At 43.4% G+C, this 24,553-nt stretch overlaps 1 protein-coding gene across 1 annotated transcript in view; it reads right to left on the minus strand.

Annotated features, from left to right (window-relative positions):
- Nucleotides 1-23,692, minus strand: part of LOC124593233 (sodium/potassium-transporting ATPase subunit beta-2-like) — a 319,478-nt gene extending 295,786 nt beyond the window's left edge. Inside the window, exon 1 of the mRNA XM_047131910.1 lies at nt 23,516-23,692. Within this exon, the coding sequence (XP_046987866.1) occupies nt 23,516-23,672 (157 nt within the window). The 5' untranslated portion in view covers nt 23,673-23,692. The remainder of the gene's footprint in view (nt 1-23,515) is intronic.
- Between the last annotated feature and the right edge of the window lie 861 nt (nt 23,693-24,553).

Consider the following 24,553-nt stretch of genomic DNA (forward strand, 5'->3'; position numbering starts at 1 on the left):
CATATGTAATTTAAACAAAAATAGAAATAAGTGGGACATAATGCGCCATTGTGTGGGGTAGCTACCAAATGAGTGTTATAGGGGGCGTTTAAGTACTTCGTAGTAGTACAGCTAGAATTAAATCATATCGGTGTAATCCACGTAAAAGTGTAACATAGATGTTCAAGTGACTTAAAAGAAAGATTGTGTGGCCCTCTCGAAACACTTCTGGCCCAATTTAGAAAATCGCTATTAGAGATTAACTGCGTGAGAATTTTACTTCATGCAGTGCATATCTCGCGTGGTGTTCATCAGAATAAGATGAGAGAAATAATGGCGCATGCAGAAGTATACAGTGATCGTTCTCTGCTCCATAAATGAATGGATTGGGAGTATGAACGGACAAAATTGAGATAAAGTACCCTTTGTACTGTATTATACGATAAATTGGAGTGTGTGTATATAGATCCAGCTATAATGGTATTCTTGCAGTCTTCTCATGCTGTATTGATATGATCTGCTAGATGACTGTCATAGTACATTTCATTTCTGCAGTTGTCGCCGAAAGTGAAGAGATGTAGACTATTCTAAACCACACCAGCCGTCTGCTGTGGCCGAGCGGTTCTAGGCGCTTCAGTCCGGAACCGCGCTGCCGCTATGGTCGCAGGTTCGAATCCTGCCTCGGGCATGGATGTGTGTGATGTCCTTAGGTTAGACAGGTTTAAGTAGTTCTAAGTCTAAGTATTGGGACTTCAGATGTTAAGTCCCATAGTGCTTGGAGCCATTTGAACCATTTGAGACCACACCTCACAAGAAGAAATCACGCTCCGAGCGCGTACACACTCTTGTATATGTATGCCACTGTGGCGAAGCTCTACGTTATAGGAATATGAATTCCTGTTCCTATCGTCCACTATGAATTGTGGCTTTCGCTAAAGCTCCAAAATTTTCCAGTACCGATAGCATTTTTCTTGCATATAAAAGGACGGAGCCAGAAAAACTATTTTTGCATTTCATCTGTAACGTTAAACGACAGTGTGGATTCGTTTTCTCAAATCTAGATATTGTGATGAGTAACTTCTCCAAGTAAGTGAAATCTAACGGCGTAACTCACTAATTTCAGTTTCTTAATTGCTGTCTGCGAACACCGAAGAAGAATTCAGTTTTATGCATCACTATAATTCGTCCTGGCAAACCCTCGTCTTGTTTTTAGCAATAGTCTTAAAAATTGTTCGGAACGTCTGCCTCTTCGTACGGTCGTTGGGCTCTAGTTTGTGTACCAGTTGAAATCTGCACAGGATATACTGAAGTCACTTCTGTAGAAATTTGTTCTCTGTTGATGTCGGCATGCACTCTGTCGGCTTGAATATTCTAATGAAATAGTTTAGTAATAACAAAAACTCTATGTGACTGTGTGGTAAAGAACTATTGCATCCATACTGGTCTTGTTGGTGAATCGTCCCTTGTAATTAATTTCTCTAGCGTTGTTACGAAATAAAGGCAGCCTATTTTGAACAACTCGTGCACCTCATAATCCTTGAAGTACTTTCACGCCGCAGTCTGACGTTGCGGTTGTCTCAGACGTCCACCACCTGTTATCTAACACACCCTATTCCAACATACCCAACTCGTCACCCCTCCCCTCTCCCATTATCCTTCCTACTAAATTCACAAGTTCCACCCGTACTACCTGATTTATTTAGGTAATGATAATCAAATGAAGAATACGATAGTTCAGTAGCAGATAGAAGTGAACGAAGACAGATAGCGTAAATATTATTGATAATTTCTCTCAATAAAAGGTCAGTGCCAAATACTGTTATATTAAGCATATTACTACTAACGCAGTCAACGAAATCTGAGAAAAAAAGTATATTATATCGAATTTCTAGAATACTGCCTCGCTCAGCATGCACGGGTAACAGTGTGTCAGAATGTTATGCAGGCTGCATAACCTCGGCTAAGCAGGCGCGAAGGTTACGTGACTTCCGCAGTCAAATGGGCGCTGGAAAAGGCGTGACCCTCACGAGCAAGCACTCTCGGATGAAAACGTTTTGCGTTTGCATACGTAGTGTACGTTGGTTCACTTTTCCTTTCATGATTTGAAAGTCAGCATCAATAAACGGGCTTCTTAAATTTGTGCACGAATTATGATGGTATGACTCAAAATGGAAATGAAATGCTGACTTAATAAGCTATTACATCAATATATGAAACATAATAGAGTTCCCCCACTCTTTCACACCCTGTTTGTACCGAAACCAATTGTAAACAGGGACACAAGATTATACTCATAAAAAACCGGAGAGAGTTGCTCACAGAATAGTAACAATGTCATTAAAATACAACGCAAAAATTAAATTGTAAATGAAGGTTTACTGTTGGAAACTAAGACAAGACATTGAAAAAGTTTCGTCGCTGACGAAAACTCTTGTGAATCAGGAACAGTTCAATGTGACATAAAATTATAGGTTATATACATTCCAAAGGTACCTAGTTAATTCTTAGAATTAATTAGCAAGTAATCAGCTGAACAAATGACTGATGACTGTCTTTCACTAAAATGACTGTACAGCACGAAAGATTGAGATTGTGGATTGAGTACTGATAATACATACGTTTTTAGCAATAAATATTCACTTTTATGAACAATTTCATTTCATGGTTGCTTCCAGTCGACTAAAATCTGTCATAGAGGCACGGTAAAGTAATCTGGTAAGGAGGTTCGCAGCTTCCATCGGCGCATTTGAGTTGTGGTATAAGACGAAGAAAATGATAATAGAATACAGCAGTTTTCTGAATTTGTTCGTCGAGATAACTCTGAGGAAGCATATTCCATCTGTGAAAGAGAGAGTTCAAAATTTTGTCATCAAAATCCGACCAGAATATTATTGGAAAGAAATGAATCGAGTTATTTCGGATCTGCAACAAACGTCGACGTAAATCTATACCACAAAGCTGAATACCGTTACAGCTGAAAGCCATTTTTTATATTTTTCATTAACCCTGTCACCAAGTGTAAATTTTTTATAATAATACAAAACTTAATATTGATTTCCGACCACCATCACCTTATCTCAAAGTATTCGATTTAGGACCCCCTACTCTCGGCATAATTATTATTCTCAAGGTTTGAAACAACATCTTGCGTTAAACCACAGAGCTACAAACGCAGTCTGGTAGCGATCTTTGTTGAGAGATATAGCAGACAAATATTAAGTTTCATGGTTTGGGGACCAACGGATATTATAAGCGCTATCGACGCTTACGATTATGGTCAACAAATACCGCTACATTTGGAAGGTTTTATAGCCAAAAGTACTGCCGGTTCTTATTACAACTTGTAAGTGAATCGCCGTATCGCTGCCCAAATCGACGCTGTGCTCCATATGCTAACAAGTATGGAATTGCTGAAGGTAGCAGTTACGGTTATAAAACAGTGAGTGTTGAGACGTGCTGGCGACCAGATGTACTAATGGCTATTATGTAATGAACAATAATATCGCTTGAAAACGATCACAGTCAAGTTATGGGCTTGATACTGAAATACTAGATGTATATGAGCCCAGCTGAAATATGTACACTATGTGATGAAAGTATCCGGCCACCTGGCTGAAAATGACTTACAAGTTCGTGGCGCCCTCCATCGGTAATGCTGGAATTCAATATGTTTTTCGCTCACCCTTAGACTTGATGAGAGTTTCCACTCTCGCAGGCATGGTTCAATCAGGTGCTGGAATGTTTCTTGGGGAATGGCAGCCCATTCTTCACGTAGTGCTGCACTGAGAAGAGGTATCGATGTCGGTCTGTGAGGCGTGGCACGAAGTAGGTGTTCCAAAACACCCCAAAGGTATTCTATAGGATTCAGGTGCTAGCCAGTCCGTTACAGGGATGTTATTATCGTGTAATCACTCTGCCACAGGCCGTGAATTATGAACAGGTGCTCAATCGTGTTGAAAGATACAAACGCCATCCCCGAATTGCTCTTCAACAGTGGGAAGCAAGAATGTGCTTAAAACATCAATGTAGGCCTGTGCTGTGATATTGCCAAGCAAAACAACAAGAAGTGCAAGCCCCCTCCATGAAAAACACGACCACACCATAACACCACCGCCTTCGAATTTTGCTGTTGGCACTGCACGCCCTGGCAGATGACGTTCACCCGGGATTCGCCATACCCACACTCTGCTATTCTAAACTCCACGCAACGTTTTTCCATTGTTCAATCGCCCAATGTTTACGCTCCTTACACCAAGTGAGGCGTCGTTTGGCATTTACCGTCTTGATGTGTGACTTATGAGCAGGAACTTGACCATGAAATCCAAGTGTTCTCACTTCTAGCCTATATGTCATAGTACTTACAGTGGATCCTGATGCAGTTCGGAATTCTTGCGTGATGGTCTGGATAAATGTCTGCCTACTGCACATTACGACCCTCTTCAACTGTCAGCGGTCTCTGTCTGTCAACAGACGAGGTCGGAATGAACGCTTTTGTGCTGTACGTGTCCCTTCACGTTCCCACTTCACTGTCACATCGGAAACAGTGGACCTAGGGATGTTTAGGAGCGTGGAAATCTCGCGTACAGACGTATGACACAAGTGACACACAATCACCTGACCAGTTCGAAGTCCGTGAGTTCCGCGGGGCGCCACATTTTGCTCTCTCACGATGTCTAATGACTACTGAGGTCGCTGAAATGGAGTACCTGGCAGTAGGTGGGGGCACAACGCACCTAATGTGAAAAACGTATGTTTTGGGGGGTTTCCGGATACTTTTGATCACATAGTGTATATGAGCAACTATATATAAATATTATTGACTTTCCAATAAGTGTGCCTTTAGGAGACTAAATGGTTCAAATGGTTCTGAGCACTATGGGACTCAACTTCTGAGGTCATTAGTCCCCTATAACTTAGAACTAGTTAAACCTAACTAACCTAAGGACATCACACACATCCATGCCCGAGGCAGGATTCGAACCTGCGACCGTAGCGGTCTCGCGGTTCCAGACTGCAGCGCCTAGAACCGCACGGCCACTTCGGCCGGCTTAGGAGACTAAAAATCACCATAAAGGAGAGGGTTTGGTGAGACATGAGAATCTGCGGACTTGATGATATAGTGTAAACGGACATTCAAAAGGAAAGTATACACTAAAGGACAATATTCCATAGGTGGCTAAAGATTCACATAGTCATTGTATCATGCAGACAACATCCATTCGTCTCACGACAGCTATGCGAAGTCTTTCAAATAGGAACTCTATGTTACGTAGTCATTATGAACTATGAAAATCAGGTCGAAAAAAAATGTATATACACACTGAAAGATGGCTCTCAACTCCCTCCACTTCTTTTTACTTTTCGAAACTGTTCATCGGGTTTTACCACCTGCTAAATGTTTGCGAATATAACCAACCTGTCGGAAAGAACTGTGCCACTTTATTCTTTAGGGTAGCATGTTTGATAAATGATAATCTGGGCCCACACTCCTTTGTCCTTTCCTAAACCAGGTAACGAATGACAGAGTTAAAGTAATAAAAACAGCAGTGGAAGATAAAATGAAACTATATGATTCCAGATACCTTTTCAAGTCTCAAACATCTATTATGTATGTATGCAGATTGAGATGACGAATGAAAATGTGTATCAAGACCGGATTTTGAACCCGAGTCTCCTGCTCACTATGCAGATGCATCAACCACTACATCACCCTGGCACAGTGATTTTGTACAAATGCACAGACTATCCTATCACACCTCCATCTGCAATCCAAATTTCCATTCATGTCTCAGCGTAGTGATTAGGTGATTTGCTTATTGAGCAGGAGACAGGTTCAAATGGCTCTGGTACAAATTTTCATTTGTTGTTTCATTCTGGATACAGACAACATAAGAAGATGCTGGAATGTATCACACTACTTGCACCTAGAGCGAAACATCCGCGTGCTGTGATTAAAAATCGGTTTAAGATTGGTTCTGGACAGTAATTTCATTGTGATCGTGATCAGAACAAAAGTAATCGAGCTCACTCTAGTAATTACCTACTCTCAATAGAACTCCTTTTAATAGAATCTAGACATGTAAATTATAAATTTCAGCGATCAGTCATCCTTTTTAAAGTTTATTGGCAGATCTAGATTTCAGCTACAAGCTAGCCATTCTCAATGCGCTGTGGATGATGCCCGACCAACAAACCTTACATGCATTGAGCATAAATAATAGTGCATTGAGTATGGCCAGCTTATAGCTGAAATCGAGATCTGCCAATAAAATTTAAAAAGGACGACTGATCGCTGAAATTTATAATTTACAAGTCAATATAACAGTCGCTGAGTGCAACAGCTTTCCCAAGGGAAGGTAACCTGATGAAGAATCTAGACAGATAATTCCATAGTCCTCTTAACAGGGCAAGAAACGAGCAAGACAGATTTTATTGAAATAAGAGTATTTTTCATCTGCTGAAGTGTTTTTGCCTGTAGCAATTCTTACTTCTCTCAGGTGCCTCTAACACCAGAGTGGCCTTCAAATAACGGACCCCCTCAAGTAATGCATACAGGACAATCTGGAAGGCGGTTGTTACGAGTTCTTTTCAGACATACCAGGAATCCATGATGGTTTGAGTTGGTAGAGTGTGCTCTGGTGGACAGCCTTCTTATTAACTGTCGAGTTACGCTTTGAAATTGAGAATGAGTTACGACAGACGTGGCGGCGCCAACAGAGAGTTAACAGTTTGTTGATTAAGTCGGAAGATACTCTCTCCCCAGACTTATCGACACCAAAGATGTTCACAAGAACCGTAAGAACTTTCGTGGTATAGTTAAGACACTAGAAAAATAGTCTGAACGGTAGGGGAAGATGTGGGCGTTGGCTCATGTTTCACAGGCTAACGCCGAGATAAGATCTCTGATTGGCCGCTAATACGCGGCGTGGATGTTTCTGAGGCTCATAAGACGACAGGTGGGGAGTCAATAAATAATCGCGAGACCTGGCTGGCTGACACGGGTTTTTGCAGGAGCTGTTATTGGTGAGACGCCGGAGTTAGGGTGAGGGTGGAGAGAGCAGGCAGTCTTGGAGAGCGGTGGAGGACAGCACACTTCTAGATCTGAGATAGATGGAGGGCAATTAGTGTTCGTTTGAGATCGGAGACGGGAGCAGAATGCATTCTCGCTGCGGTGTTCGGATTTAACTAATATTGGCATCGTGTGAAGTTTGTGAATCCGCTATCAGGTTAGAGTCGTTTTACAGCCGTAGTCGTAACTCCATATTTTATCATTTCACTTGTTCCCCTGTTTGATACTCAACGTTTTTAGGGTGATTCTTAGGTTACCATGAGTCGCTCGTTATCTCGGGCAGAGTAAATCTTAATTTCGCATGTCTAACCTCTCCTTAATACCATGGGAAAAGCAAAATTTTTGCTGCATCATTTGAAGTCTCACTCTGGAAATAAGGCCTATTGTATTATTTTCTTATTACTTTTAATGAAGAGGTTCATCATGTTTCGTTTTTTCCATGTTTGTAGACCTTTGTGAAATAAATGTGAAGTAATCGAATTCCTGTCCACATCATTACTGTAGCTAGTTAACTCCAATTCACTTAACTGCAGAGTAACCAACGCCATCAGCCATACCTGTATGTAAGGAACGTTGTTACTTATGACAGTTCCGTGGGGCGAATCTTCATTTAAAAAACAAATAGCTTCCGATCAGCCTAAGGAATGTAGCAGATATTTCTTTATTTTTGTGTTAATTATTGCAGCTCAGGCATCTGGCAATCCTATCTGGATGATAGAAGCATCAGCTTACATAGCCCACCCGTAACATACCTCTTTCACATAGTTCACCTTGCCGGGAGATTTATTCAGCGCTCCACCACGGCGTGCCAAGCTCCACAGGTGCCGGGTGTATGAGCTGCAGGCCACGGACCTACCTGTCTCGGCTTTTCTCGTTTGTTTCCGGAAGTACTCGGTAAAGCGCGACGTTTCATTTAGTATTGCGCTGTGGTATTTTTCGGTCCGTAAAGCACTCTTCAATTCGGCATAAGAGTGGTGTCAGCGCCGTTACCCTTTGGTATTTGCTCATGTCATCAAGAATGCTCACGAGTCCAGTGGATGCTTCCACAAAAAGAGGCAGTCTATCGCTCTGTAGTCACAAGCCTTTAAAAATGAATGGGAATGACGTAAGAGACCGATGAGAATTCTCAGTATGTATTATGCAGTCGCATAAGTAGCGGGTACTGGATATTTGCTATGAGACTATATTACAGTACCATGCAGAAATAATTTAAAGATTTAGTTGATAGTTAAGCAGAAAAAAATTACAACGATCGATAGGCGGGATTCATTGTTCTGTACATCAAGAAGCACGTTGTGCTAGATTTGCAGGTGTGCTGCACGTGATAAAAGTGGTGGTATGAAGAGTAAAATTTCTCAAGTCGCACGCATTATTCCCCTGTCAGTTCCAACAGTTTTCGATGGAACAGAACGAAGGGTATGGAGCCTATATACACTCCTGGAAATGGAAAAAAGAACACATTGACACCGGTGTGTCAGACCCACCATACTTGCTCTGGACACTGCGAGAGGGCTGTACAAGCAATGATCACACGCACGGCACAGCGGACACACCAGGAACCGCGGTGTTGGCCGTCGAATGGCGCTAGCTGTGCAGCATTTGTGCACCGCCGCCGTCAGTGTCAGCCAGTTTGCCGTGGCATACGGAGCTCCATCGCAGTCTTTAACACTGGTAGCATGCCGCGACAGCGTGGACGTGAACCGTGTGTGCAGCTGACGGACTTTGAGCGAGGGCGTATAGTGGGCATGCGGGAGGCCGGGTGGACGTACCGCCGAATTGCTCAACACGTGGGGCGTGAGGTCTCCACAGTACATCGATGTTGTCGCCAGTGGTCGGCCCGTCGACCTGGGACCGGACCGCAGCGACGCACGGATGCACGCCAAGACCGTAGGATCCTACGCAGTGCCGTAGGGGACCGCACCGCCACTTCCCAGCAAATTAGGGACACTGTTGCTCCTGGGGTATCGGCGAGGACCATTCGCAACCGTCTCCATGAAGCTGGGCTACGATCCCGCACACCGTTAGGCCGTCTTCCGCTCACGCCCCAACATCGTGCAGCCCGCCTCCAGTGGTGTCGCGACAGGCGTGAATGGAGGGACGAATGGAGACGTGTCGTCTTCAGCGATGAGAGTCGCTTCTGCCTTGGTGCCAATGATGGTCGTATGCGTGTTTGGCGCCGTGCAGGTGAGCGCCACAATCAGGACTGCATACGACCGAGGCACACAGGGCCAACACCAGGCATCAAGGTGTGGGGAGCGATCTCCTACGCTGGCCGTACACCACTGGTGATCGTCGAGGGGACACTGAATAGTGCACGGTACATCCAAACCGTCATCGAACCCATCGTTCTACCATTCCTAGACCGGCAAGGGAACTTGCTGTTCCAACAGGACAATGCACGTCCACATGTACCCCGTGCCACCCAACGTGCTCTAGAAGGTGTAAGTCAACTACCGTGGCCAGCAAGATCTCCGGATCTGTCCCCCATTGAGCATGTTTGGGACTGGATGAAGCGTCGTCTCACGCGGTCTGCACGTCCAGCACGAACGCTGGTCCAACTGAGGCGCCAGGTGGAAATGGCATGGCAAGCCGTTCCACAGGACTACATCCAGCATCTCTACGATCGTCTCCATGGGAGAATAGCAGCCTGCATTGCTGCGAAAGGTGGATATACACTGTACTAGTGCCGACATTGTGCATGCTCTGTTGCCTGTGTCTATGTGCCTGTGGTTCTGTCAGTGTGATCATGTGATGTATCTGACCCCAGGAATGTGTCAATAAAGTTTCCCCTTCCTGGGACAATGAATTCACGGTGTTCTTATTTCAATTTCCAGGAGTGTATATTACTGATAAGTATGTCCGGGAATGCCTGGAAAGGTTTTACGATTTAAAACTCGATATTTTTGAACTTATGAAAAGGGAGTACAAGAACGAAAATCCGAAATGAATTGCAGACCACGCATTTTAAGTGAACTTGACTGCACACCGCCCAGAGCAAGACACTGCAAGGTGAGAAGCTATTTATTTCTGATTTTATGGAGATGCATTTTAATAGAAAGTAGCTTCAGTTACACATGCTGACAAACACATTCCAGTTCCCTAAGTTCATAGGCTATTAAAGAAAATGCGAGGATTGAAGAATTCGTTGTGGCCTTGAAAGAATTAAAAGGATAGTTAGCCAAACGTTTTGAGCTGTTTTCAAGACTGTTTGCCAACTCAGTAGAAAGCGCCCACGTGCATGTGCAGGCGTAACTGATCGATCTGCCGGGTGATTGCCGCTTTAATAACAAATCCTTTTATGTTCCAACTGTCCAGCACGTCTATATTGATTTCTTCAGGTAGAGTTTCCACGTCTCCATAATGAGCTTGCGAAGGTCGATCGACATATTTGTGTAATGAAACTAAATAGATGACAATAACGTAGCAACTTAGTGTGAAAATGTTGGAACTTGTGTGTGTCTGTCTGTAGGCCGACACTTTGCACCAGATAAAAATTATATTATGTCTTAAGCATGTAAAAATAATTAAATATTTCGCAAAATTTTTATTAGTTTTCTATTTTATTGAGAAATGTAAAGTATAAAACTAAGCTATATGCTATGCGGCGCGATCGCAGCTTCCCCTTCCGACCCCTCGAAGCCCTTGGACAGCATATCATGGCGGAGGAGGTGGGGAGAAAGAGGGGGGGGAGAGGGGGTGGGAATGTGCAGCGATGTTGAGCGGGCCACAGCCCTTGGCCCCCTGATATAGTGTGTTTCCAATTACTTTCATCAAACGTCTAGAGGTAATAAATCATGTCATGGGGAACAACTTTCGTTAGAGACAAAATGTTCTCTGATGCTTTTGGCGAAACTGAGCGTCCTTTTGCGCCTGAGAGGTGGCAGGATAAAGGCACTCTGCTGCGTATAAATTCATTATGTGTTGCCTATAATCCAGTCTTCTTCTCCGTGTGAAAGGTGGAAAGTCAAGCAAAAGTAAAGTTCCTGATTAACTTCCAAAATATTTCTTTATGCATCCTTTACATTTTCTTGTCTAAAATCGCTTTCCCAACTTACTGGGGTGGGTAGTGGGCAGAACGCATGGTTAGTAGACCCTACTAGTTCCATCACATCTCATCGTCACAAGTCTGGCGAATACTAGCGTCATTCGAAATTGTCAGCTATCATTTTGTCTCTAATGAAAGTTGTTCCCCTAGAAGTTTGATCCAAAGACTTTGACAAATCCTGAATATATACTGTGAACTTTATTTATCAGGTGAGTTCATTGCAGAAGATCAGTTTGTAATTAGAAAACATCAATTACTAATTATAAGTAACAAATTACTATAGATTGGACAGTGCAGCCTAGATTTCACGTATGTTGTCTTTGGTCTCAATAATGCAATTTTACCAGAGTCGATGTGAACGATTTCTAAGAATGAACCATTACCCCAAGTCCTGCAGACATAAGTTAATTATAGGAACGCATGCTGTTTGTGGACCACGTGGCTGAGTGTGCCATGGTAGATCAGGTATGAGGACATTACAGCCACTGGCCACAGTAATCACCATCGTACGTGCAACCACCCACATTTCAGCCCTGCAGGTTACATACATCTCATGAAATATTTCAACAGGTCAGTGTGGTGATGAATGGCAGTCAACACGTTAATCTGCGACGCCGCCAGTCGAACATTTCTGACTTATGTTCTTTGTCGTCAACTAGTTCACAATGCTTTTACAGCAATCAGTGGTGGATGCTTCGTGAACTAGCTTACAAACTACGTGGATGCTGTTTGGCCAGTGACATATTGGATCTCTCTCTCTCTCTTTCTCTCTCTCTCTCTCTCTGGTTCTACACGATGGCAGGTTACAAACTCCTCAAGCCATATTTCAACAAGTCAGTGTGATCATGAACGCCAGTCTACACGTTAATCTGCCACGTCTCCCGCCGAACGTTCTTGGGTGATGTTACCTGTCGGCAACTAGTTCACCATGCTTCTTCAGCAGCCACTGATGAATGCCTTGTGAACTAGCGTCAATCTACGTGGATGCTCTTTCGCCAATACCGCATCGGATCTCTCACTCTCTCTCTCTCTCTCCCAAGCTTCAACCCAGTCCCGCAATCCTACTCAACTGTACATCGCCACGTGTATTATTGTATTATGGAATCCATATTCCACTTTAAAACAAGGAGCCTCGCTGCAATATGGGAAGCCGCAAAGCAATCACAGACACAGGCGGCACATACTGGAGGCCCGCTTAAAGTGGTGACTCACTGCACGCAACACGGGACAGACCGGACCAGTCAGTGGCACACTGCGTGGGCTGCACGCAGGACGTGCCACCGGCAGTTTGCTGACCTTAACGAGCGTTAACTCCCCAAACGACGTTGCATTTCTTCCTTACGTGTCCTAGTTTTTGTAGTTCAGCTTTAATGTTAGTCATCTCGAAAAGTCACACAGAGTGGAAACATGTTGGCTAACACCATGTCAGCGAATTTTTCTCCATCGTATCTAGATAGTAAACTCAGGCACAAGGAAAAAGCTATGGTAAATATAATGAAGCGGGTGTGCACTCCATTACATGCAATGATTGCCGTAAGGTCATTTTGCAGAAGATTTCAAGAACACCTTAACTAATTGCAGATCTGCATTAACAATGCACTTACGCGAAGTGGGACACAGCATCAGAAGCCCTTCATAAACTCTGAAAATACTCGATAAAAAAGAAAGAAAAGCCATGTATTGAATATATTGGAGGAAGCAGACACATAGGGTGATTATAATTAAAGTTAAACTTTCAAACAGCTGTAGAGATAACACCACTGGCCCGAATGACGTCAAATTGCAACGGAATATTACTAGAGAAAGGGGAAAACGTATGGCAGAAGAAAAATAAATATTTACAAAATGTAGCAATAGATGGCGCTGTAAGCATGATAATTTGATAGTGGTCGACTAACAATGACAAATGAATCATATAGCAATGCCTAAATGTTCGACTTTGAACACACTGTACTACTCAGTGTGCTTGGGTATACATGCGTGATACTGCTAGTTACGTAAGGCCATCTACCGCGGCAAGGTCATATCACATCGGATGGTAAAAATTGGTTTTTAATTGTCCTGAGGCCAAAACCCGGATAAAAAGCACAAATCACGTCTGTTTTTAATTGTCCTGGGGCCAAGAACTGCATAAAAAGCATGAATCAAAATCAAATCGGATTATTAATTTCTGTGTGACTGGCGCAAAACATGTTCCATATGCTCTCCACCGTTTTCTGCAACAAGTGGAAATCGAGAAACAGCATGATCCACAATTGATCGAAGTGTTTCCGGGGTCACATTCAGAATGTGTTGCGCAGTGTGTGCCTTCAATGCAGATTGCAATTGGAACACTGAACACAGCCTCTTTCAGATAGTCCCACAGCCAGAAGTCACGCGGATTAAGATCAGATGACAGGGACAGCCAGGTTGTAGGGAAATGATGACTAATAATTCTAGCATTTCTGAAATGGCGCTTCAGCAGCTGCTTCACCGGATTTGCAATGTGCGGAGGTGCGCCATCTTGCATAAAAATGATCCCATCCACACATCCACGCTGTTGGAGAGCTGGAATGACATTGTTGCGCAAAATACATTCATAGCGCTTACCAGTGACGGTACAGGTAACAGGACCGGAAGCACCTGTCTCTTCGAAAAAATATGGCCCTATGATAAATGATGCCGTAAACCCGCACCACACAGTGACCTTTTAAGGATGAAGTGGTATTGGTTGATTTGCGTGTGGATTTTCCGTTGCCCCTATTCGACAATTCTGTGTATCGACATGTCCTGTCAGATGGAAGTGGGCTTCGTCTGTCCTCAAAATCTTCCACGGCCAATCATTGTCCACTTCCACGCGAGCAAAGGTCTTTCTTGCTTGTAGGTCAACAGGAAGCAATTTGTGAACGTGGAAAATTTTGAGTGGATAGCAAAGAAGGATGTTTCGTAGGATTTTACGCACCTTGTTCACGGGTATGTCCATTGTTCGAGCAATTCTCCGTGTACTGCACGTTTCCACAACACCACTCGTCTCCTACACTGCTGTGGCCACTGATTCCACTGACGTCGAATCAAGTCGTTTCCTCTCTCTACCAGGTTGCACACCAAAAGAACACGTCTTTTAGAATTTCCAGTTCATTTTCTCCAGATCCACAGCAGTCATCGGACCAACACCGTTTTTCAATCCCTTCAGTGTCTGGAACTTCTGCAGAGCAACATGTGCACAGTCATAATTATTGTAATACAGCTTTACAAGCAGACGCGATCCTGCATTTAGACAGTCATGGCAAACGTTGCAGACGCGAAAGGAGGAGAAGCCGTGTAGCTCAAAAATGGCTCTGAGCACTATGGGACTTAACATCTGTGGTCATCAGTCCCCTAGAACTCAGAACTACTTAAACCTAAGGACATCACACACATCCATGCCCGAGGCAGGATTCGAAGCTGCGACCGTAGCGGTCACGCGGTTCCAGACTGAAGCGCCTAGAACCGCACGGCCACACCGACTGGCCAAAGGCCGTGTAGCCGGCGTGTTTATACCAACTTAAAAGGGTCATGCGCATGACAGGAGTTTTCATTTACGTATTCTGACACATACAGCGCCATCTATTGATCAATTTTCACACTATTTTTTTCTTCTGCCATACGTTTTCCCCCTTCTCCGATAATATTCCGTTGCAGTTTGATGTCTTTCTGACCAGTGGTATTATTTCTACAGCGTTTTGAAAGTTTAACTTAATTATAATCACCCTGTAAAAAAGAAAATGCATAGTTGACATTGAATAATAAATTAGAATTATAGCACTATAGCCTTCGAGATGATTTTGATTGTTTATACGATTAAATACTATTACGTAATAAAATTCAGTGTTGAACTGCTTTGTAAAGAGAGCGACCCATATGCTCCTAGTCACGAGTACATGACGTCACACCGTCCACAAGACAGTTTCCGTTCTCACAGCCTGTTCTTCCGTCTTAGTCGTATATGTGGGCCGCTTCTGCTCTTCCCGCAACGGTTTGCCGTATCGTCACACCTTAAGGAAGTGCCACCTTATATCATTCTGCACATAAATTAGCACTAGGCCCCAAATAAATGTTTATAGGCAACCGGGCTTATTTAAAAAAAAAAAACAGTAGCGTGTAAAATATGTTTTCTTCTTTTAGACGCAGGCAAATCTTAAAAAAAGGTCCATAACTGTATGATTCACCCAATAGCAGTTTTAACGAAATTAGATCATCTTTTTTGTCACCCATTGTTCGTCAGTGTAACGTACATTATTCACTGAAGAGACAAAGAAACTGATACACTTACCTAATATCGTGCAGGGCCCCAGCGAGCACGCAAAAGTGCCAAACACGGCGTGGCATAGATTCGACTAATGTCTGATGTAGTGCTGTAGGGAACTGACACCATGAATGCTGCAGGGCTGTCCATGAATACGGAGGGTGGATATCTCCTCTGAACAGTACGTTGGAAGCCATCCAAGGTATGCTCAATAATGTCCATGTCTGGGGATTTTGGTGGCCAGCGTAAGTCTTTAAACTCAGAAGAGTGTTCCTGGAACCACTCTGTGGCAATTCGGGACGTGTGGAGTGTCACACTGTCCTGTTGTAATTACCTAAGTCCGTCGGAATGAACAATGGATATGAATGGATGCTGGTGATCACACAGGATGCTTACGCACGTGTCACCTGTCAGAGTTGTATCTAGACGTATCAAAGGTTTCATATCACTCCAACTGCACACGACACACACCATTACAGAGCCTCCACCAGCTTGAACAGTGCCCTGCTGGCATGCAAGGTACATGGATACATGAGGTTGTCTTCATACCCGTACACGTCCATCCGCTCGATACAATTTGAAACGAGACCCGTCCGACCACGCAATATGTTTCTAGTCATCAACAGTCCGTTTTCGATGTTGACCGGCCCAAGCGAGGCGTAAAGCTTTGTGTCGTGCAGTCCACAAGGGTACACGAGTGGGCCTTTGGTTCTGAAAGCCCATGTCGACGATAATGTTTCGTTAAATTGTTCGCACGCTGACACTTGTTGATGGCCCAGCATTGAAATCTGCAGCAATTTGCGGAAGGGTTGCACTTCTGTCACGTTGAACGATTCTCTTCAGTCGTCGTTGGTCCCGTTCTTGCAGGATCTTTTCCAGGCCGCAGCGATGTCGGAGATTTGATGTTTTACCAGATTAATGATATTCACGGTACACTCGTGAAATTGTCGTACTGGAAAATGTCCGCTTCATCGCTATCTCGGAGATGCTGTGTCCCATCGTTCGTGCGCCGACTATAACACCACATTAAAACTCATTTAAATCTTGATAACCTGCCAATGTAGCAGCAGTAACCGATCTAACAACTGCGCCAGACACTTGTCTTATACAGGCGTTGCCGACTGCAGCGCCGTATTCTGCCTGTTTATGTATCTCTGTATTTGAATACGCATGCCTATACCATTTTCTTTGGCGCTTCAGTGTAATCATTGAATTGTGTCTTGACTAGATGCGATGGGTAGACCTGTGATCTTTTAACACTGTGAACATATTTTAGATATTACCTTTATTAATTTAATAATCCGCAAAGTTGACACATTGGATATTATCCTTTACTATGCAGGTTGCACCTGATGATGCAGCTTTCGACCACGAAGCCAGTTGTGTACCAATAAACAACACTTTTACCAGTTATCAGTGGAATTCTTCTTACATCATGTTGGCTAATGTTAATAAGTAAACCTGTCATCAGTAGACAACCATCGTGCGTTACTGGGCACGGTCCTTTTGGAGGTGGTGAACCGGTTGACGCAGACGGCTATAGCAGACCTATAACTAACAGATATTGCTCCTGGAATTAATCGGGGATCGAACCGAAAGCCTTTGGATTTCTAGTGTGTCACTTTACCTCTCAGCCATCGAGCCTTCAACTGAATTTCGCACAAAGCAACAGGTCTGCCTTACGGAATCGGATGGGTATTGGAATAGCTTTCGACGGTACATACAACGTGTAAAGAAATAATGCAGTAGTCTGTCTCCTGCAAGAAATAAAAATCCGGATATGTGAGAGAAGGTAACGCCCATTGAGGGTTCCGTACAAACTTCGTTGTGTGTACAGACAGTTCGTCCATTCTGGGATTCGGGACAGTCGATGATTTTTGTTTGTTATCGATATTGATGCAGGTAAGACATACGTCTGTCCATTTCTGAGAAAAAGGGATCTTAACAGAAGGACCGACAGACCGTCAGATAACAAATTAAGGACATAAAATATTGTTTTAGTGTGATATAGTTACTGATAAACTGTTTTCGTATTCTTTCCTTCAGTTGAACTGCGAAACCTCGCTTCTTGCCAGTTTACATGGTTCTCGGTCAAAGGAAAGTACCCTACAAGTTTTGATGGTTTTGCGAGTATCAAAATATGTGATATAATCGACTGTATCTCTTGATTGTATTGACTTAGAAGCTTACATTTATTACACCGCCCAAGGATCGAAGATCTCAGTATGCGACGCAAATGTTAAATTGATACGTCTACCCGTCCCTGAGAAAACAGAGTCATAACAGTCGGACGGACAGAAAGACAGCCGAATAACACATAACAAAAAAAATTTCTCGTGTGATGTAGCACAATTTTAGGACTTTATTCCTATAGTTGTACTGCGAAACCTCACTCCTTGCCAAATTTCGTGGTTCTAGGTCAACGGAAACTACCCCATAAGTCTTGATGAGCGAGTCCGCGAGTGTCAAAATATGTGACATAAATGGCCGTATGTTTTGATTACATTCATGTCAATTTAATCGTCAATTCGTCGCTGAGAAAAATGGTTTTTAACAGTCGTGCAGTCAGACAGACGGACAGCAAAGTGATCCAGTGAGGGTCTTGTTTTAACCGGTTGAGTTACGGATGCCTAAAATCGATGTGATACGAATACCGAGAGATGTGGTACAGTGGTAAGCCACTGGACTCGCATTAGGGAGGACAGCCGTTCAAATCCCCGTCCTATCAACCGGATTTGGGCTTCCCATTATTGGCTTCCCGCTATTTACCCAATATCGCTTATGGTGAACGTCAGAATGGTTCCGTTGTTACTTTTTCAGGACATGGCTGATTTCCTACACCATTCTTCCCCACTCTGAACTCGTTTTTCGTCTCTAACGTCTTATACTCCAACTAAAAGTTCTTTATGGTTGCGTGAGACAGTATTGCAGGCGAGCAGCCAGCCACGCTTCAAAAGGCGATGCACGTACAGCGTATCTACCAAAGAAGCAATGCTGCGAGCACATGGTGCTCTAGAAAAAACTGCGATTGGGTGGCAGCAGGCCCCTAACACTTGACTCGCCAAAACGTCAAACACAAAGCAGTTTCTATGGGAGTGTAATCGTCGATGGGACGATAAACCATAGTACTCCTTCCTTCCTTTAGAGCGCATACCTTACTACCTTACTCTTCGTTCACTTTTCGTATCTCTGATCGGTGTATGTCTTTCGAATAGTTGTATTTGTTAAAAATTAAAACTATGGTTCCACACGGTCTGTAAGATTTTGTCAACAATTAATATTTATTTGTACATCACATCTGGGCAAAGCACAATTTCATTTTTTGGGAAATGCTTACAGGTCCGTTGGAACAACGGTTTTTACTTCTAACAAATTCGTAGAGAAATATTGTGTGTGTGTGTCATTGTGGAGGAATATAAAACTGAAGTAAGTGAAAAGAGGACTTTCCAAACGTACAAGCCGTAGGATGTATTATAATTGTTACTGGCCATAAGCTAGATATATTGATTCAGTGGAATCAGCTGAATTAATTAATACAGGAGAAAATGTTAGATACAAGTGGCTAGAAATAAAGGACGTTGTTTCTGCATGAGGACATACGGTAAAGCACACAACACTCTTCACATTGAAGCCGGAAATAGCGACACTGTGTGTAAGATATTTGCGTAGATCAAGTTATAAGATTTGTATATCCTCAAGAGAAATGCCGAGCACTGGGTCCCGGGTTCGATTCCTGGTAGTGTCAGGGATTTTGACCTGCCTCGAGATGACTGGGTGTTTGTGTTGTCCTCATCATTTCATCATCATTCATGAATGTGGCGAGATTGGGCTGAGCAAAGGTTTGGATTTTGTACGGGCGCTGATAACTGCGCAGTTGAGCGCCCCCCAAAACAAACATCATCATCATCATCATCATCATCAAGAGAAATGATGGAAGACGACTTTGGAAAGATTGATGACAAAGAGAAAACGGAGAGAAAATAGCTGATTCAGCTACCATCCATAAAGTGTTCCGAACGATGATTATAAATCTGGAACATCGTGAAAGCTTAAACTTTCCTGTCGTTGTCATAATTGGAGCTATTCGAAAATTTTATGTGCTGAGCTTCGTAACTCATTCCTGAGAATGTACAATTACGTGAGACTTCACCCTAAAATTAGATAATAGAACACCTTGCATAGCGTTATATGGTAGCAGCAGTCTATCAAAAAAATGGTTCAAATGGCTCTGAGCACTATGGGACTTAACACACCTACTTAAACCTAACTAACCTAAGGACACCACACACATTCATGCCCGAGGCACGATTCTAACCTGCGACCGTAGCAGTCGCGCGGTTTCGGACTGAAGAGCCTAGAACCTCTCAGCCACCGCGGCCGGCAGCAGTCTATCACTTTCAGTACTATTTTCTTATCGAAAAAGTGTGCGACCCGATTCAGAAGTGTGAAAATTGGGTGTTGCTTTAATTATATTGACCTTCAGGCCAGAGCGACCCCTGTGTCCTGCTTCATGTTATAAGATTTGTTGTACCTGTGTGACTGACACGTGACGCATTGACGCCCTCAGGAACGTCAGTTCTCATGAAATTTCACTCCTTATCACGTTCCTCCACCTAATCTGCGATGAACAGGTTATAATAATGGAGAATGAAGAAAGAGCGGTTCTAAAGGTGTAACGTAGGAATTTAATATTTGAGCCAATCCTAGCAAGAAGTTATGGCAATGACTCAGTGATATGTGCTGTGGTTGGAGAAGGAACCGCGTGCTGAGAATCAATACTCTAAGTACACTGTATAGGCGTTACTGAAAGACTGGTTTTCCTTTCAGCCTTCAGGCTGGATTAACAGGCATTGTAGATACGACAGGACAGTTTCGATAAGCATAGTTCCTGATATTAAATTTATTTATGTGAAGTCGTGTTTAAACTTGTGGGAAGGTGAAGTACTTTAGAGGAACTGCCCGACACTGCGACAAATATCTGTTATAACGAAGAGAATCGATATAAAATGAAAATTCCTTATGTACCGGTATTTCCGATGTAGATGGTGGCGTTTTATAGATTGTCAGTAACACTTCAAAGGAAACGAGGCCGAATGGGTTATAACATAGTTTGAACAAACGGTCAAGTATTTTACAATAACTTCTGAGATAATTACCGCTGCCATCAACTGAAGAAGTTAACTAATAACCAGTATGGGAAGAAGAGAGAACTGCTTTCTCCCACACAAAAATTTCACCGACCTATCGTTCTGATAGGCAACAAAGAACGTACAACGAAACTGATTTTGTGACAACAGAACAACGGTTACGATTGGATAAAGTATTCTGAGTCCAATTGTAGCGTCAAATTTTGACAAAATCCCAAGCCGTCGATGATTGCCTCCCCATCGTCATCAAATTGTTAAGTGAGACCATCGTGAAATAGGCGAGGCTCCCACTTATAAGCGAATGCCCAGCGCTTCATATAGGTAGAATATGTAACACGAAAAAGTTTTTTACATTTTCTTATGTTGTGCAACTGTGTCAACAAGAAATCTCATACTGCCATGAGCAACATCGGCATTTCCGTTCACGTTTGCTTTGTAACTGTAGTCTCTGGAACATACATAAGCTACGAAAAATAAAAAAGATAATCAGACTTTGGAACAATCTTAGATGTGAAAGAGTGGCAGATCCCACGTTAATCCCCTGTCACCTGAAAAACACGAAACAACTTTACAATGACAATAAATACAAATTTCAATTTACGTTTTTGCTGTAACTGGGGATACAGGCAAGTATTTTCTTGCTGTTGCGTATCACCGAAGATGTAAGCCAGGCCCTTTGGCTCCAAAATATATTACATGAGGGAAAAGCAGTTATACAGAAAGAAATCTGAGTTGATTTGTAGGTTTCACGATACTAAATATTTTACGTTGACGGAATTCACTTAGCGAATGGAGAGAGTCACTTCAGTGAAATTAGTTATTTAGTCAAATGCTGATATTATTCTACTCTTTTCCACGGAAATACTACAGGAATACAATTTAAGTAAGACCGGGTACAATTGTCACACAAAAGACGCAATTACGGTAGCGTATTGTGGTAGGAGGAAGACTTCGCACATTAAGTATAATAATAATTTACGTCATTAAACGGTGATTTTCAGTATTAGGTCCTCCCACGAAGGGACAGACGCTGAAAACCTAGAGGACCTCTCTGGAAACATTGTGTCATATTGTTAGTTCAGATGACACTCATAGTATGATTAATCTCATCTGAAGAATGATGTAAAGAAAAAGATTATAAAATAGTTCAAATGGCTCTGAGCACTATGGGACTTAAGATCTGAGGTCATCAGTCCCCTAGAACTCAAAGCTACTTAAACCTAACTAACCTAAGTACATCACACACATCTATGCCCGAGGCAGGATTCGAACCTGCGACCGTAGCGGTCACGCGGTTCCAGACTGGTGCGCCTAGAACAACACGGCCACACCGGCCGGCAAGAAGATTATATTCTGGATACTTTATCTCAGGAGGTGATATTTCGGTACCTGCATTACAGTATAACAGGCTGACAGAAATTAGTATATTTGATTGCAACACTGAAAATGATCAGTCCTCGTTCACTTCATAAAGTTCAGCAGAGCGAAACAGATAGTTATTACGGACATTATGGACTGAGTAAGAGATTTGTGGACACACAACTTAAATGAAGCTCACTCGAAAACCGAGATTTTGCAAATTCGATTTAGGATTGGAACAGAAATATCAGTCACGTGGCGTCAGGCTTGGCTGGCGAAGGATATTTGTGTCTGTTGTGAATTGGCAAGAGCCAATTCACTGGGTTTGGAGGAAGCCGAAAGGCACGCGTTTAAGCTTACGCAGTCTGGCGTGAGGTCTGGAACAGGTCAGAGAAATAAGACTAGCAAAACAGGAGGTAACTGGTAGAATACTTAACTTTAATCCATAAGTGGTGTACATCGGTCTTGACTGTACATGCTTCAAGATAAATATCAAATGCTATGGCTCCTTGCTAGGTCGTAGCAAATGACGTAGCTGAAGGCTATGCTAACTATCGTCTCGGCAAATGAGAGCGTAATTTGTCAGTGTAGCTTCGCTAGCAAAGTCTGCTGTACAACTGGGGCGAGTGCTAGTACGTCTCTCTAGACCTGCCGTGTGGTGGCGCTCGGTCTGCAATCACTGACAGTGGCGACACGCGGGTCCGACGTATACTAACGGACCGTGGCCGATTTAAAAGCTACCACCTACCAAGTGTGGTGTCTGGCGGTGACACCACAGTGTCGATGATAGGGAATGAAAAACGGCGCCTCGGCGATCACGTCAATGTCGCAAAGCTCCGCGACACAAATAACTAAAGCTCTAAGAATGCGTAATTTCCTGCTGTACTGATTTATGTAGGAATATTATTCTTTTGTGCCAGTCTTCTTGTATGGTGGTCAGCAAGTTGCCTCATCTCTGCGCACTGGACGACGTGTGGTCTAAAGCCTCCACACTTCCTTTTGAGAAGACCTACGCTTTCATAGGTACTCTGGAGCGATGAGATTACATTAACAACGTTTATTATGGATAAAAGATAAATTTAAAAAATTATCGGTATCAGTCACTTTTATTTTCTCCCACAACAAGGTTCCAACGCCTACACTTCTTCAAGTGGATCAGTGAATTACATTCCATTTTTCTTTGTTGGATATAACCAGTAGCCTGTGCTGAACTTCGCATCGCTCAAAATAAAGAATAATTTGGTCTTCTTATGGCACTGGAATTTTAAAATGTAAATAATAGCAAAGCTACTTACAAGAAGTTCCAGGAGAAGGAACCTAGACGTTCGTTGTACATTTTCGTCATCAGATGGCAAACAAACACGAGACGTAAACAGTTGCAGTTTCCAAACCAGTGTCCAACATGGACAACATAAGGTTAGTATGGAACGTTAGGTGCTCGAGCATCAGTTTAAAGTAGGCAGGTCATGAGGGTATAATAACAGAGTGTTTGCCTTTTTCTTCAAATCTGATAATCTAATTAAATAACAATGTTCAGACAACCTTAACAATTAGGTTTATTCAGTGCCGATAGTTTCGAAAATGCTTAGAGTAATTAGTAAAACAGTAAAAAATCTGATAGGTTTTGAAGAGCGTCGCGTGTGGGTACTCACCCCAGCTTGGCCCTGTCCTGCCGAAGATCTGCCCCTCGTCGGGGTTCCAGAGGAAGAGCCGGAAGCTGCGCCAGCGTCCGACGGGGGGCGGCCGCAGGTAGAACTCGTAGTCGCGCACCTTGTTCTCCGGCGGCTCGCCCTTGCTGCCCCCTGCCATGGCCGCCGCTGCTCTGCCGCCGTGTGAGGCCGCGCCGCCGCCGCCGCCGCCGCCGCAGCCAGCACGCGGATGTGCCTCGTTACACAATTGGCGGCCCACGGCACGGCGCGCCGCGGCCGGGCCCGCTCAATCGACGCCTACTTGCGCCGCTCCCCCGCCACTGGCCGTACAGGCAGGTACGCACAGCCAGATGACTCAGGTGCCTCACACACACACACGCTTTGTGGAGCAGTCGCTAGGGGCTGATGCATTTCTCTCACAAAGTTGGAGTAGATTTTTTCACTGAGGGTTTCACCGTAATCGTATCTGTTGTTGTTGTTGTTGTTGTTGTCTTCAGTCCTGAGACTGGTTTGATGCAGCTCTCCATGCTACTCTATCCTGTGCAAGCTTCTTCACCTCCCAGTACTTACTGCAACCTACATTCTTCTGAATCTTCTTAGTGTATTCATCTCTTGGTCTCCCTCTACGCCTTTTACCCTCCATGCTGCACTCCAAACCTAATTTGTTGATCCCTTGATGCCTCAGAACATGTCCTACCAACCGATCCCTTCTTCTAGTCAAGTTGTGCCACAAACTCCTCTTCTCCCCAATCCTATTCAGTACCTCCTCATTAGTTATGTGTTCCACCCATCTAATCTTCAGCATTCTTCTGTAGCACCACATTTCGAAAGCTTCTATTCTCTTCTTGTCCAAACTATTTATCGTCCATGTTTCACTTCCATACATGGCTACACTCCATACAAATACTTTCAGAAACGACTTGCTGGGACTTAAATCTATGCTCGATGTTAACAAATTTCTCTTCTTCAGAAATGCTTTCCTTGCCATTGCCAGTCTACATTTTATATCCTCTCTACTTCGACCACCATCAGTTATTTTGC

Source organism: Schistocerca americana, chromosome 2 (genome assembly GCF_021461395.2).
Source record: "Schistocerca americana isolate TAMUIC-IGC-003095 chromosome 2, iqSchAmer2.1, whole genome shotgun sequence".
NCBI lineage: Eukaryota > Metazoa > Arthropoda > Insecta > Orthoptera > Acrididae > Schistocerca > Schistocerca americana.